This window comes from Phragmites australis, chromosome 4 (assembly GCF_958298935.1).
Source record: "Phragmites australis chromosome 4, lpPhrAust1.1, whole genome shotgun sequence".
In the NCBI taxonomy this organism is placed as follows: Eukaryota; Viridiplantae; Streptophyta; class Magnoliopsida; order Poales; family Poaceae; genus Phragmites; species Phragmites australis.
Genome location: NC_084924.1, coordinates 30,194,738 through 30,211,998, shown reverse-complemented (window position 1 = coordinate 30,211,998; position 17,261 = coordinate 30,194,738). Strand labels below are relative to the sequence as shown.

At 39.2% G+C, this 17,261-nt stretch overlaps 1 protein-coding gene across 1 annotated transcript; it reads right to left on the bottom strand.

Moving 5' to 3' along the window:
- Positions 1–7,746: 7,746 nt before the first annotated feature.
- On the bottom strand, positions 7,747–10,471 carry LOC133916055 (10 kDa chaperonin, mitochondrial-like). The gene is made up of 3 exons (XM_062359541.1): positions 10,266–10,471; positions 8,700–8,839; positions 7,747–7,980 (listed from the first exon to the last, which is right to left on the bottom strand). Exons 1-3 carry the CDS (start codon positions 10,368–10,370, stop codon positions 7,932–7,934), a joined length of 294 nt encoding a protein of 97 aa, XP_062215525.1. The 5' UTR covers positions 10,371–10,471; the 3' UTR covers positions 7,747–7,931.
- Between the last annotated feature and the right edge of the window lie 6,790 nt (positions 10,472–17,261).

Sequence of the window (17,261 nt, the reverse complement as noted above, 5' to 3'; positions counted from 1 at the left end):
TGAATATCTGTAGAAGCTATCATTAAAATTTTGAACCGTCCAATTTTTTTCTCAACTGTTTGCAATCCATTTCAATGATTAACATATGTTTAACATATTGAATTATAACAGTAATTTCTTTTTAATTATGGACATGTTGTAACATCATGTGTTTTAGCATTCGGAGGATAGCCAAAATTCAATATACTTTTATTTTTTATAAATTGATGTCAAATTAAAAACCAATATTGTGTATATAATTAATTACTAAAAATAAAAAATCCAGTCTAAATTGCAAATATGACATGTTTGTACTGTTCTAGCTATATTTGGTTGAAGAGAAAAATGCTCTCCACGTTAATGATTTGACAATTCTTTTACCACTTAAGTAATTAATTGTTGCACTAACTTTCTTGCCACATTTCCACTCTTTTATCTCCTTATCCAGCTTATTCTTTTTGAAGGAATTATCCAGCTTATTCTTTTTGCACAATGCCCAGGTTGTTTAATAATAAAAAGAAAAGTGCAATAATATATTGATGGCAAAATGATCCTATTACTTTTCATACATGAAATATTTCTATTTTTTGGATCATCTCCCAACCTTTTCTATTGTTTTTGTTACGACCTCGATTTTTTTTTTTTTTGTCTTACATGCTCAGTTCTCATAATCAAATCACCTTGACTGATCGTAGTGATGCTATATCACCTTTTGAGGTGCAATTTGTTACTTTCGGATCAAACTATAGTCAGTTGGGACACAATTTAAGTTACTATTCATTATAAGGTTTCGTGCTTACTAGAACATAACCATCACCAAATCTCCTGAATATTATCTTCCTGTCCAATTGTTTTTGTTCAAGCTTTCCTATCTAACACACTACTACATAATACCTCATCAGTGTCGGTTCAAAATCGCCATCAGTGATGGGTTTTGAACCGACACTGATTACTTGGCACTGAAAATCACTATCAATGTCGATTCCATCCACGAACTGACACTAATACTGATTATCAGTGTCGGTTCTAAAATAGAACTGGCACTGATAGATATTCGGCAGCAAAAAAAATTACACAATCCAAAATGCATCACATGCACATGCATCCATTCATCTAATGTTTAAGTCACGATAAACACTTAATACATTAATTCAAAATACAAGCATTTCTAAAATTACATCAGATACCATTACATGCATAGTTGATATCTAAAATTTCAACTCCAAATATTACATCAAAATGATTCAGTGCATAAATGAGCTCACTAGCTGTTGCTTCAAATGGAAATTCCATTGGACTTCCGTAAATAACGAAACTGTTACTATCACACTGAAACTTAAGGTGTGACTGATACTTTCCTTCTCGGACCTTACTGCATTGAGGATAAGTAATATGTACCCCCACTGCTGGGTAAGAAGATGTAAGATTGAAGTCAAGCTACAATCCATCCGCATCCAAGTGTTCTAGTAAAAATTCTATAGACAAAGAGCAACAATATAGAGAAAAAAATTAATATTATTGAAATAATAATAGCTACAAACTACAGGTTCATGTCACCAACCGTTTCAGCTGCATGTAACCGTGAGAACCTAGGAGTCATTACAAGCACATCCTTATTTTGTTCAAGCGCTTTCAATTTGAAATAGTTGTAGTCCAGAAACATGTATTCAAGTTATAGGTTAACCGATTGTAGAAGCGCATGAACAACAGATCTTTCAGCCATAAGTTTTTGGCCTATTTTGGAGTTTGATGCTGTTAAAGTGATATATCCTTCTTTAGGAAAAGTAATGCTAAAAGAGATAGTGATCTTCATTTTATTGTTATCAACTAACGTGGTCGTCATCACAGATGGTGTGCCACCAAGGTCCGCAATAATATCATGTATCTATTGTAGATAAGGAAGCATTTACATCAATCGTCATGTTAGTTTCTGAATTTGTTAACTGCAAACTGCAATATTAACTGACCTTTTTATAATTTATAGCAAAGAGATTTTCATCACTGAGTATGCAGATGTACTTAAGACAAGTCATAGGTACGTCTACATGACCAGAGAAAACAACGCCAATGCCATATCAATCGGCACATATGGGTAATCTCGTAATTATATCAAGTAATCAATTGCAGAACAAGGAAGTACCAAACTAGTTACTCACTGGGAAGTGATGGTAACATCTAAAACACCGATATAACGATACACATCTAATAATAAGCCAACATATTTTGAGCTAAAATACATATCTAACTTTAGGACCTAAATTGGCTAACTAAAATTGCTAATTACAATTTGCTAACTATAATTTGCTAACTTAAATTTGAGAACTAACCTAGGTGTTTCGTGGCCCTTCCGGGTAGGAAGAGGATACGCCGTTGAGGATCTAGAGACCAGGAGTACGAGGGTGGTCATCTAGACCCAGACGGCCGGATAGGATGGAGCGGGCGTCTCCACACTGTCTAGATCTACGCCTTCCACCTCCATTGCCGCTGTTGCTCACCATAGGGACGTCGAGGAGGTAACGAGGAGGCGGCGGTGGGCTGGCACGCGACGAGGACGAGGAGGCGGCGGCGGGCCAACGCACGATGAGGATGAGGAGGTGGCGGTTGATGCGTGACGAGGAGGAGGAGGCGGTGGGCTGACGCACGACGAGAACGAAGACGAGGAGGCGACGGGCTGACGCGTGACGAGGAGACTGCGGACGGGGAGGAGGAGCAGCATCAGGCTGAATGGAGCAAACGAGGAGAGCGTCTAAGTGCTGAATATACATATAACAGATGCATCAGTATCGGTTCTACTTCCTACCGGCATTGATAGTGATTATTAGTATCAGTTCTTAAACTCCCATGCACGAGTAATAATTGAGGCGCCAAGAATCGGCACTGATAGTGTCTATCAGTGTTGGTTCTTAGCGCCTCAATCATGGTTCGTGCGTAGAAATTTAAGAACCGGCACTGATATGTTAACAATATTAGTTACGTTTGAACCGACACTAATAAGATGTTATTTATAACCTGTTCTGTAATTGTGACAAATAATATTCCATCATATATAATTAGCCCTACTTGATATACTTGAGAAAATCCTCCATGAGGAACCAATAGTTACATGATCCAGCAACCTACCATGCCTACCTTTTATTGCGCACAACATTAATATTTGGGATTCACAGAAGTTAATCCGTACCTGCACGTAGGACACATCAATATTTCTCACCTGTTGTTTATACGTAACATGCTCAACATCGGTGATAACGTGATTCACATCACATATACAAACTAGACAAGCTTTGATCATGTGAACTGAAACAATTAATCTCTTCCAATGCAGGGAGTACTGCTTATGGTGCGTTTGGTTCGGAGAAACGGGTCCGATTTTCCTCATAATCAGATCGAGACAATCCAAACAGGCCGCATCGTCCGTTCCTGATGAGAAACACTCTGGAAATGACCCCCAATTCGTGAAACGGGCATCAGGTCAGAGGCGGATCCAGGGCCCGTGCTGGAGGGCTGCAGCACGGGCTCAGCCCACGAAGCCTAGGAGGAATAAAGGAGAAAATTCAAAAAAAATCTAAAAAATCTCTCTCACATAGCATGAATCCAGCCCAAAAAGCTTAAGAGCAAAAGGCCCAGCACCCCACCCTAACATGGGCTGGATCCACCACTGCATCAGGTGGTTTTGTGGGAGAAACAGTTCTTGTTCTGGAAGTATCCATAGCCGCCCGCACCGCGGCTGCCGCCGCTTGCAGTTGCCGGAACCGGTGCCCCCATTGCCCGCACTGCCGCTCGAGCTAGCTTGCCATGAACCCATTTTGGTGGTTGCCGACGCCCCCCTCCGCTCTACTCGCTGCCTGTGAGCTCCAATAGGAGCTACCATGGCTGCTTTGTTATGCCTACCGTGAATAGAGGGAGAGAGATAAGGAGCACAATGTATATCTTTTCTACCTTCGGTGCTCTCTCATTATTTGTGTTAATGTTAAAGAAAAAGTTAAATAAGCATGTGTTGATGTTATTATTGCAAAAAAACAGCACATCAACAAAGGACAAAGTGGTTAATTGGACAATCATTATCTCTTTCAAGAAATTAAATTATGCTAGCTATCCAAACGATTTCTAAAAATGATTCTGATTCATTAGATAAATGTTTTTAGAGAGAATTCGAAACCAAAACCTTTCTCAAAAAATCTAGATTCCTACCAAACGGACTCTTATTATACAAAAAGTTAGTATGAACCTATCAATCAATTACATCACTACTACAGAAACCCTTGACACTACCGCCTCCAAAACCCTCTTCACTGCCAGTTTTGGAGACGATAGTGGGCAACAGATAGTGATAGTCCCCGACTATCACTGTCGGCTGAAGACTTCGCCGACAGTGATTGCCGGTCCCCGATTCAAAGTGTTGTGGCTGAAAAAAGTAAAAAATATTTTTTTTCGACCAGAGGCACCCTATTGACTACTGCTCACCCGTCCTTGATCAGAAACTCGAGTACCGATCACTGCTCACTCGCTATTTTTTTCACACGAGTTCTAGGACTTGAACTCACGACCTCGATTAGAAGCTCTGTACGTGTGACCTCTCTAACCATCTCACCTCTCATTCGTTCTTAAGTACATTAGCAAAATCAATCTTTTGATCTCTTCTGATCGAACGTTTGAATGGATATTTACACATCTAAATAATCCTAAATGAAAAGTTTATCAACTACAAAGTTGTACATCTCATTGAGTTCTATAATGTTAATATAAAGTTTGTTTCCATCCAACTCTGCATGAAAAAAATTATATCTAATCCGTACAATGTTCAGTAAAACAGCCATAACTTTTGCACACGGAGTCTAATTTTGATGTTCAACCTCTATTTCGAAGCTTACGAGGAGGGTATCTGAAAAAAAATGCATGTCTTTAGACCTTTACCTTTTTTGACCCTAAAAAGTCTAAGAAGACATTCGATAGGACCTCTAAAGTTTTTGGTCAAAAATTTACCTTTTCTGATTTGTGAAATTTTATGAGACATAGTGCTATGTCTAAAAGTTAGTGCTGCACAGACGTTTCATCAAACAGATTTACCACACTCACGATAAAAATCTTTAAATTTACAGTTTTCAACTTTGTGATAATGTGTATATCTTTTTTAATGATTCCTGCTATTGTTTTACACTAGATACATACCAAAAGTTTAGGTATGTGGCTTCCTCTGTACTAGTTTTAGATATTTATTTATGCATGTATATGGCTTCAAATAAAAATGATCAACTACAAAGCTGTAGATCTTATCGAGAGGTATAATTTTTATATAAAATTTGTCTTCATCCGACTTTGTATGAAAATATTATGATTTTTTAAGATGAGCTATTATCGACCACGGTTGAAACTTTGTTAAGATTATTTGGGCATTTAAATAACCTAAAATTAAAAAGATTTCAACTACAAAGCTGTAGATCTTGTTGAGAGCTATATTTTTATGTAAAAAATTTTTCCATCCAACTTCATATAAAAAAGTTATAAATTATTTAAGATAAACTGTTATCCATTATCACTGTCGGCTCGTCACACAAACCTAGTGATATTTGATGAACTATCACTATCGGGTCATGACTAGAACCAGTAGTGATAGTTCAGATATCCCTGTCGGCTAGTGCCCTCATCCGATAGTGAAGTATCTCTATCGGCTCAAACCATCAGCCGACAATAATACCATTTATTACTATTGATTTATAAGCCACATTTGCATTCATTGATTCTTTTTGCATGATTTTTGAACTAGTACTGATGCTTCATCACTATTGACCTATTAGCAAAGGACTATGATAGACCATTATATAAGCCTGGCATTTATAGTAATGCATCTTGAAAAAAAAACGTCATCAATCAACAACTAATTTTCCATTCTTTTAAGCAAGGATTTAAATGCTGAAAAACATTGTAAAATTTAAGTTTCTGTTGCAATACATGGCCATTTGGCTCGCACGTGATAAAACTTGCTATTTCTCTCAAAATCTCTTTGTCATCTATGCTTTTCAAAAATCAACAGGTCGATCGGCGGAGATGGTCCGTGGGCTTGAGGCAGGCTGAAACCTGGGCGATAAAACGAAAAAGTTGCTGCGTGGCGAAATGTTCGATGGGCCTCAGCCCAGGGAAGGAGACGTGACATGGTCAGGCCGCCATCTTGGGCAGCCGGCGCGCACGTGCAGTGCTCGTACCGGCCCATCTGCCTCTACGGTCATGTAAAGCTATAACTTTTGTTAAACCATCTCCAGCCATATTTCTTTCATTTTCTCTTTTTCGATTCTGTTCTCTGTTTATATTCTTTTTATTTTTTTATCTTTAATAGTTTTTCTTCGAAGGAATTTGTAAAGGAAAAAAAAAGAGATAATCCCGTCCTGAAAGAAATGATCTTGAGAATTCTTTCGTGATGAGAACCGTGAATAGAAATTATTACAGCGTTAAAGAAAATAAAAATTCCTTCGTAAAGGAATTATAAACCATGACAAAAAAAAAATTCGAGATGGTCTTAAAAAGGAATCAGAAATTCTATTAATCAAGGTGCGCAGCCAAATACTGAATACAGTCCGGTCAGCAGATCGGCACGGCACCAACAGTTGTAGTATTTCATTTTTTAAAAAAAAAAGTAGTTGTACGATTGCGTTATATGCTACGGCATAGCACCGTCCACTGCCACCAATCGAAGTGAATGTGCTCGTGCACGCAGAAACATTGTGAATGCAATCTATCTGTATGTAATCAGGTCCCAGTTACCGTCGTCGTAGGCGACTGTTCCACATACGGCCGGAAATATATGGGTGTGCTTAGATTTGTCACGTTTAAAATTAGCTAAATATGATTTCCTATAAAAAAAATATGACTAATAATTTTTAACTATAATTGTTATAAAATTAATTAAAAATTTAAGTGTATGATATATAAGTAAGAAGTCTAATAAAATATGATTTATTATTGTTATAGCAATTAATTAAATAATTATTTAAAAACCTATAGCACAACTAATATTAGACGTAACAAACTTAAACACAAACCAATCATATTCTGCAAACAAAGCCTGTGGCATCATTTTCGAGCACAGCGTTGCCCTCAATTCTCTTCTCAAATCAGTCTATAATTATTAAAGGTGTGATTGATTATTCGTATACGCACACTAAGGAGAAATAGTTTGAATGGATACGAGAGTATTAAAAAAAATATTTAATTAGTAATATCTGTTTGAACAAGTTTATTGAATTTCTGTTTAATTAACTAAATCTAAGATTATATGAACAAATACAAATAGTTACTCACGTAAAACTAACACTGATAAATAATCTCATCTACATACAAATAATTAAACACACTTCTCTCTAAAATTAAACCGGAATCCAATCCCTAAATACTGGCAAGCAGTCACCCCCTACGGTGAATTCACCGTCAGCTTCGGCGACCCCAACGGTCATAGGTTGGGTTAGTTTCAGAGTTCATGCTGGAGGAGATCCCTCGCGATCCAACGGTCACCATAATCACCGTAACTCTCTCGAACACGGTAGTACAAGTTGAACCAAAATGTGCAACGCACACCTTGAACTTGCCTGACCCATCTTTCTTTACCTATTGCTATGCTAATTGCAGAAGAACACACCCATAACTCAATTTACGACCGTATAACAAGAGATTCCGTTACTCAATAAAACATGCAGCCAACTTACCCATGTCGCGGAAAAGGTGGCATGATAGTATCTCAGTGGCATATACTAGTTCAATCGCATGTGCAAACAGAGATTAGGACTAACAAATCCATTCAGAAAATGCAGCGCTAAAGAAGCCATTGCATCAGTTTAAATGAAGTTCAGGATGAGGCAATGTCATCGAAGGGTTTTGTCCCCCACAAAAAAGAAGTCGTAGCTACACTCCAGCATCTCTAGTTCGAAACCAACTACGAGCCTTGACATCCTGACAGTCCAGAGTTACTCCTCAAGCTTTCCCAGTATGTCGTTCTCTCTGAAAATAAGGTACCTGGAAAATAAAGGCAGCCAGGTTAGACCGCCAGCACATATTGAACAGAGATCATCAAACCAGGTATAATAACCGCATATAAAATAATGCTGTTCTACAAGTTTAAATACATGTAGCAAAAGATGATGACAAAATTAAAGCTATGTCCTGAAAATATGAATAGACTAGCAAAACCAAGTACTCTTTCTGGTTACTTAGAAGCATACAGCTTCCTCGGGAAAAAAAGTAGTTCATAAAAAACTTAAAGCATGACACAGAGTAATAACAAGGCTTAAATTGGCATTGTACCATGCGGCGAAAGATAATAACAAGGCTTACAACTATGTCCAGAAAATATGAATTGACTAGCAAAATCAAATCCTCTTTATGGTTACTTAGAAGCATGCACAGAGTAATAATTTAAGTTCGATGAATGAAACCTAAATATTTAAACGAGGTGTCTTATGAAAGTAAGCAACCATTGCACTCAAACGGCTAGCCAGCTTAAACAAATAGCTGAATCACAAAACATCTTTGCGGAAGTGACCCAGCTAGCATGTCATTTTTGTTTCACCAGGCACTTGTTCAGATTACTAAATTACCTTCCAGAATACAAGTTTACACATCAAATTGTTTTAGTCTAAGGTATCATGTTTGATTTCTCTGATTTAGGATGACATTTGAAGCAACAAGAAAACAAACATAATGCCAAGCTAATATGATATACAAATGTTGCGTACTCTTTCTCAGCAAGCTTCACTTCTGTTCCACCATACTCAGGAAGTAGAACAGTTTCACCTTCCTTCAGAGATACAGGGATCAGCTTGCCATCCCTATCACGCTCACCGGGACCAACAGCTATGACTTTAGCAGAGTTCAGCTGGATTCAAATAGAGGGATATATTAGGCTAACAAGGAGGCACCTTAACTCAATATATTTGAACTTGAACTCAGGTTACCTAAGGAGCATCCAGAGCCATATGAGAACTTAAAAATCTTACGGCTGACTCGATGATCGATACAGAAAATAGTAGGGAAACATAACCTTAGTACTAGTACTTGCATCACAAACATATTTTCATAACCAGTAGTTTTACGAGCTGCATTATCTATAAGGAAGGTGGTCATGCATTCAGCTCTGTTCAGATATCAGCGTCTTTTGTAGGTTAGATTACAAAATCACTAGACTCAACATTCGAAGACAAAACCAAGGTAGACACCATAATGGACTAACATGTTAACATAATCATGAATAAAAAATATAACATAGCAGATAATGCAACTTGATACTTCCAAAACTCACATGTACAAGATGCATCCATCAAGCTGTGCTTCGAAAGAATGGAAGAGGAAGCTATGCACTCAACAACAAATGTTGTCTCAAACTTTTCACAAAAGGTTATCATAACAATTATTTAGTCTATTCTGCTGAAAAATATTTTGGAAGCCCGTTTATTGCTCTCTAACCCTGCCGTACCAGGCAAGGCCATGTTATGGAAACAGAATTTCTGTCCTAAAATCTTCAATACACAGTTCAAACGATCTGATTTTGGTACCAATTCATGAATTCCAGCTACCATTGGTTTCAAGGGATCATCCCAGAATAGTGAGGGCAAAAATTCGCGTTTCTAGGAAGGCCACACATTTGGGCATCACACAGGAGACAGGACTAGTAAAGATTAGTTCCAAGACCCGAAACCACATGGCCATAATAAGCTAATAATAGCTCATCAGGGGCACGGCCTAACAGGTTGACATGATCATTGAATCATGGACCAACAATAGAACAGCACCCACATGCATCTTTTACTTTCTTCCCCATGTGGGTGCTGCAGAAAATGATTTTTCTAAATGTTTACGCAAAAGGTTATCAAAGCAATTATTTAGTGACAACTATGCAGCTTGAGCTCCCAAATTTCTAATTTAATTCAGCTGGTAAATATTTTAAAGCCTCATAACGGATCTCCAACCTTGCCTTGCCATGGTAAGCCCGTGTTAAGGAAACAATAATTTTAATCTAAAAATTCACGACAGAGCATAACATTCACGAAAAAAAAATGTTGAAGATTGGATCTAGTAATCGATTTCAAGCTACCAACGGATTAAGGGGATCATCCTGGATCAATACAAGGGCACAAATTTGGGCATCGTAGAAGACTAACAACGATTAGTTCCAAGACCCAAATCCGCACGGCTATAACAACCTAATAACCCGCCCGCGTACAGGTACAAGACGAGCCGCGACCGGACGGAACAAACGCTTCCCGCGACCGAAAAAGGGGGAAAAGAGCGAGATCTATCTGTACCTGCTTGGTGGTCTCCGGGAGGAGGATGCCGGCGGGGCTCTTCTTGGCCTGCACCAGCTTCTCCACCAGCACCCGGTTCAGCGACGGGATCAGACGCTTCGCCATCGACGCGCTGCGATGAGGTCCTTCCGCTCTTTTCTTCTTCTTGGGGAGCAAGTTGATGCGGGCCGCGCTTCTGCTTCCGGTGGCTTTGCAGTAGCCGCGGGGTTTAGGGTTTATTTGAAGAGCGGCTACGGCGAGGGGTGGTGTTTGACGGATTTGCCCCCCTGACAGCGTGCGGGGTGTGGTGCTGCGGCTGAGGGTAGGATGGGGAAACTGGGAGCTTCCGGGAGTTCTAGAAGGTTCCGGCAGAGAGGAGGAGGCTGCGGGATCTTGGGTCTGTACGCTTTTGTTAGCCCAACGTCCGAGTTAGTGGGCTGGCCCATGCTGCAGATGTTCTTATTGTGTGGGCTGCAGGTGGAACTTTTTCCTTTTGAGTAAATTTTAGAAAACTTCAATAATATAAAAAACTATCGTAAAACTACACTTTTAAAGATTAGTTTTAAAAAGCTACATATTTATTGGCATGATATCATAAAACTATACTTTTTATTGTCAATACACTTTTCAGGGCTTAAAAGTGTAGTTTTGCTATTCAAAATGATAGTAAATATGTAGTTTTGTGATATGATATGATAATAGATGTGTAGTTTAGTGATATAGACTGCCTATAACAGTGCTTTATCAATAAAAACTGATTGTTAAAGGTGTAGTTTTGTGATATTTTTTTCTAATATTAATGTAGTTTTGTGAAATTGTTTTCCCTTACCAGATTCTCTGGTGAAAAGCTTATACGCAACATCGCATGGGGTACATGATTGAATAACAAGCGTAAAACTCAATAATTCTAAATATTTATAAACAAATAACAAATGAATTTGGCGACATTACTAGCAAGCAAGGAATGAAGAGCATTTGAATATTTCGAGCAGCAAATTTCTGATACAGATCAGAACATAACGCTGGTGCAACTCAAACATTGTAGTATTCGACAGTTCGGCATCTCTCAAAGAAAATCCAGAAAATAAAAACAAATGAAAGGAACAATTCGATCGAACAATCTATTCATGATTTGCTACCTATCTAAGAAAGAATGGGCCAAAAAAAAACCACAGGTAAGGTTGAGGAGAAGAAATAAACAAAATTCTGAAGAACCCAGTGAAGCAGCTCGATCGCTAGCCCTCCTATCTGTTATGAAGTGGATTAGGCCCTGTGATGACCTCCCTCTTCTCCTCGCTAAACGCATCCACGTCTTCCTTCGCATGCTCCATTAACTCCTTTCCAAGCACCTCATGATGACCCATCAGCAATCTTCTCCCAAGCAGCCTCGAAGCTCCTACATGCTCATGATCACAGCAGGAAGAAGAACACCCTGCACTCTCCAGCTGCAACAGCAACAGCGATACCAGAAAGACTGCAGAAACGAGCTCCTTCCTGAACAGCATCGTTGTCTCATCTCTGTCTGGATCTCTTTAACTTGGAGCTCCTTCCTGAACTGCAGAAACGAGCTCCTTCCTGAAAAGCATCGTTGTCTTGTCTCGTCTCCTTCCTGAACATTTAATCGGTTGGGTTAGACTTTTGGTGTGGTGGATTAAGTGCGCTGAATCCCTGGAGGGGAGACAAAGGTGAGCTGTAGTCGTTCTCTTGCCATGGGTTCTGGGACACATTGGGGACTGCAAAAAATTGCGTGTTTGGTCAAGGCTTTTACTACTGGTCAAAGTAATTAATTGTCATTGATGAATGGTGAAGAAACTAAAACAATGAAGGTCTAGTGATGTGTAGCAATGTCTGTCACAGCTCACAAGTTCAGTGCTAGAAGCTTCCTTAAATTAAGCTCGATCTAGCAGTAGTAGTAGTTTCAGAGGTGGTGTCTTTTCTTGACTTGCACAGAAAGCATACAGACTAGCCGTGGTTGTAGGAAATGGGAAGATGAATTGATGCAACATTAATTGTATTGATCATTGAGTTGTATATATAGTTGTACAAGAGTCTCGAGGCCTGTAGCTAACCAACGTACTCCCTCAGATTCAAAACATATGTCGTTTAAGGATTCCCACCAGCTAAACTTTTTTAATTTTGATCATCAAATATAAAAAATTACTTAGATTGACAATAGAAGATAGATATTACTAGATTCATCATGAAAAGTATATTCATAATATTTACTTATATTTATTTGCAGTGTAAAGTACCAACTTGTAGACATAGTACATTTTGGGTAAAAATGCAAAAATAGACAATATACGTCAACATATTTGCCAAAATAGATAACAGACCGGCACATTTGTAAATCTATCACATGTATTCGACATCTCAAAATCCAAAACCCCGATTTTAGTACTGAAATACCAAAAAAGACTAGCCTCACTGTTTTTGGCACCTGAGTACCGTATTCGGCACCTTAGGCGCCAAATACGGCCTGTGCCGTGCGCTGCACGAGAAATTGAAGTTTAAAAAGGCATAAAAGTGCAAGTTTTTTGTTTAACTCATGATTTGTTTTTGCATAAAAAATAGTTCAAAAATTCTAAACGTTTTCATGAGCAAACTAGAGATCATTAGCAACCCATTTTAATTAGTTTGATCTAAAAAGCCTAAGCCAATATTTAATTAAAATTCTCCAAATAAGCAAATTTTTATAAATTCTAGCAATATTTAATGCCTCAAATAAATTCTCAAAAAACTAGAAAAAATCACTAATATTCTTCTCATGTGATGTACTAATTTATAAAAATATTTTCAACCCTATGTTATTTGGTGAAAAAGTGAATTCCTTTGTAATGCTCCATTTATATGCATTTTTATCATTTCATGTGATATTCTCTTTTTAATTCAATTTGAATAAAAATAATTTAACATGCACAAAACATTGGTTTTCATATTAATATTAAGCCTTTGTAATGCTCCATTTATATGTTGTTTAATTATTTTATATTAATATTAAAATTTATTAGAAAGAATTCTGTAAGGTAATTTTGTAGTGAATTAACGTTGGGAGGATACAAATTCTAATTTATCGAATATTAATAGTTGTGAAGAACAATTATCATATAACCCGACATAGAGATTATACACGTTGAAAAATCTTACATTTGATATGAGATTTTTTGTCGATGCGTGAATGGATATTAACCATAAAGAGATGACGACAACAAATATTGGCATGCACAGTACGCCTAATGACTAACTTAATAGCGTGACGCTGCTAAACCTAACATGCCTTAGGGAATGAAAATAAGACGGGTTACAAAAGATGGTCTCTGCTGAGTGCACCTGAGATATTTGCCCTTCCTCAGAGCATCGAGGCCCGAAGCTTTAGCACGACGGGCCCTCTCCCGTTTCCTTTCCCTCTCATCTCACGAGTTTCAACCGCGGCGCGCTCCTCCGCTACGTTCCTCATGTGCTCCTCCTCGTGACCCTTAAGCTGTAGTTCTTCCTACTGTTGCTCGTACTCCCAGTGTTCGTACACTTTTCTCTTCCACCGCATGCTCATTTTGCTTCTGGTCGTCACTTTGCTCCATATCCAGCCATTCCATAAAGTCACATAGAGGTGGAAGAGACTAGACAAATAAAAGAATTTGAGATATTAGTAAGATAGTGCATGAAATCATATGGAAGGTGACACATGAGTGATGTATGTCGCCATAACGGTGGGTACTCGTACGGTCCATATCGAAGTTTATTGTACTGGTAGTTGGCACATATGAAGAAGCGTAGACCATAGGTGTCGGAGATGTCCTGGGACTCACGAATCCTATAAGGGTTGTCACAAAAGCACATCAATAGTTCGATCCCCTAGAGGATGAAAATCTCCCAATATTTCTTGGGTGGGCTTGGTAGAGCTAAGGAAGACATTGTAGTTGAGAGAGCAGATGAAGAACTGGTCTATCCATAGATAAGGGCGGGGTTATTTATGGTAGCTGGGGGCTGGTGCATGGATTGAATGCATGGGCATGGCTGGGGGCTGAAGCATAAGATTCCCTATGAAAGCTAGAACAGTTTTCGCACTGATGCTTTGCAGAGATTCCCTGCAAAAGCTGTTGCTTGGTGTGGTCATTTCATTCTGCAGCATGAGGAGAATCACTTACATTCGGCTTTACCTCATGTTTCACATGGACGATCAAAGTTGGATCACTCTTCTTGATGATGCCTTGTCTTATTTTTTGATAGCACGGAAGCATCATCTTCTCCACCTCTCTCTTTTGAGCTTCAATGGCTTGACGATCCTCCTCGGGGAGCTCTTCAAGCGTTGGTGCAATGATGTTGTCCATGCTAATTTCAGCTCCCTCACTGGGTAAATGCCAAAACCCTAGGTGTTGGAGTCGATGAAGATGTTGGTGGAGAATCGTCGTTCCCCAGCAGAGTCGTCAATTTATGTCGACACCAGAATTTGGTAATCCCGTGCGACACAAGAATTCGTCCTTGATAATTATCACTTTTCACAGCGACATGTGACTTGTTTACGAGAAAATAAGCAAAGGATTTTGATCGGCAACCGTGAGAACCGCTACCCAGACAATTTATAAGCAAAACGACAAAGAACCACTACCCAAATCACAAGGATTCAAAGTAGCAGTGAAGAACTACTCTAAACTACCCTAATGTGCAGAAAAGTAAAGGAGAATGAAAATAGATGCAATTATTGCGATTGACTGAATTGTTGCAATTGCCCTCCACCCTGTCAACTGTATATATGGCGGCTTGGACTTTGCCATTATTGAAAGTGCATCTAGCCCCTATGTGTGGTTTTGGTAATTAATGATAATACCTATGGACTAACAATGGTGTTGAGTTTGTTAGTAGGTTGTTCCATAGGTGATGCATGGATGAGAGATGTGCATGAGCTCTAGGTAAATGAGGAGATTGAAAATACATCAAGATGAATGAGCTCTAAGTGATGCTCGACATGGATTCTTTGAGAAATGCCATGACTTCAAAGAATTGCATCAAAAGTCATTCAGATTTTAGTGATGCTCATAAGAAGAAGAAGAAGCTCAATAAAACTGGTAATAAGCTTGAAGGCGAAGTTACTTGTGGAGATTAAGTAACTTAAGGTATAAAAGTTGTCATTTATGTTTTATGGACTAACCCACGTGCTTTGTGCTTGAGAGTGAGTTGGGGTTAGGATCCATAAGAAGGCATAAGTTGAATTGAAATCATATATGCCAAGAGTGAAGAACAAGAGTGGACTCCATATTTGATAAAATGAATTCCTTGAAAATGTTGAATGCAAAGTGGTTTTCTATGGCAAGACGGTGAAGGGCAAGCAAGACTCGGCTGCGATGGACCATCTGTGATGAAGGGCAAGCAAATGGCTTGGCGCTAAAGGACCAATGCGGTGGTGAAGAGCGAGTTAAAGCTTTGCGCCGATAGACCGTGCGAGACCATGAGAAGCTATGGATGATTCACATCAATCATATAAAGAATCAATAAGAGATGGAGTGAAGAATATATAAAAGTTGGCAACCCTCAAGGTTTGAAACAAGGAAGCGGTACTTGAAAGTTTTACAAGGCTCAAATTGGTTCAAATGTGTTTTATCTTTGAAATTGAGTCTAGGTATGCCACACTATTAAGAGGGATGCAATATGAGCTAATTGTCGCGTCTCAGTGCTCAAGAGTTCCCAACCAAACACAAAGTGAGAGTTTGTTGTTAAGAGTCCGGAGTAGAAAGTGTGGAAGTGTCCAAAATGGGTTTTGGAGTGTTCTTAGTTTGATCCTATGTGTTTTAGGTCATAAATTCAGTTGCGATATTTAGCCCTCTGAATAAGCTTTCCATAGAGTCCAAAATCGTCGAAATCGGACTCCGGGATCAAAAGTTATCGCCGTTTTTCAGAAGTCAACTGTGCTGTACTCGGAGACTCCGGTGAAGACCGGATTCTCCAGTACCTGGAGTGGCCAGAGACTCCAGTGAAGTCCAGATACTCCGGTACCTGAAGTGGCCGAAGACTCCGGGAAGTCTCCGGGGTTGTTTTCTGTGTTAAGTGCAGACCGGAGACTCCGGTGTAGGCCGGATACTCCGGTAAAGTCCAGAAAAGAGCATAACGGCTAGTTCTGACACGTTCTATGACTGTTCTAACGCCGTTTTTAGAATTGAGACCGGATACTCCGGGGTAGGTGTGTTAGAACAGTAACGGCTAGTTCTTTGGAGTGGGCTATTTATACCCCACTCAACCCATCCGTTGGGGCTGCTGCAAATGGCATGAAAGAACACATTTCTAGAGCCAAAAGAACCTCTCCTACTCCATTCTAGTGTGTGATTTGAGAAGAAAAATGAGTTGGGTTGAGAGATTAGAAGATTGAGTGTAAGTGAGCTAAAATCCAATCTTGAGCACTTGAGTTCTCGGCAAGAAGTTCGTCGTCGTGTTTGTTTCTCTTGGAGGTGAAGCCTCCTAGGAGGCTAGGCGTTGCCGATGAGCACCCAAGGTTGTGGGTTACCACAGAAGTTTGTGAATGGCTCGATTTCGCCTCCACAAGGGAAGAAATCAAGAGTGGACCGAGAAAAGTGGTTGAAAGAGACCCGGCTCGTTGGAGCTTCCTCAACGGAGACGTAGGATTCATGGTGGTGAATCCGAACTTCGGGAAACAAATCTTGTGTCTCCTCTCTTGTTTCTTTACTTTTAAGTTCTTGTTCAAATCTTTGTGCATATTACTCGATCTACTTGTTTGTGTATATTTGAGTGTAGGCTCTCTGTGAATCTACGTGGAATCATCTCCGGAAACACACGATATCACTTGGTTTAAGCTAGAACTCTCTACTCATTAATTTTATTCAGTTTCGGGCTCTGTTCTGTACAGAAACTGGAGAATCCGGACTTCACTGGAGTTTCCGGACTTGTACAACCCGGAGACTCCGGTCTTCACCGGAGTATCCGGAGAACAGTAATTTCAGGCATATAAACAGTATTTTCAACCTTTTTCAATTTAAGTTTTATTGCATATCTCTCGCTAGATTAGAGTAA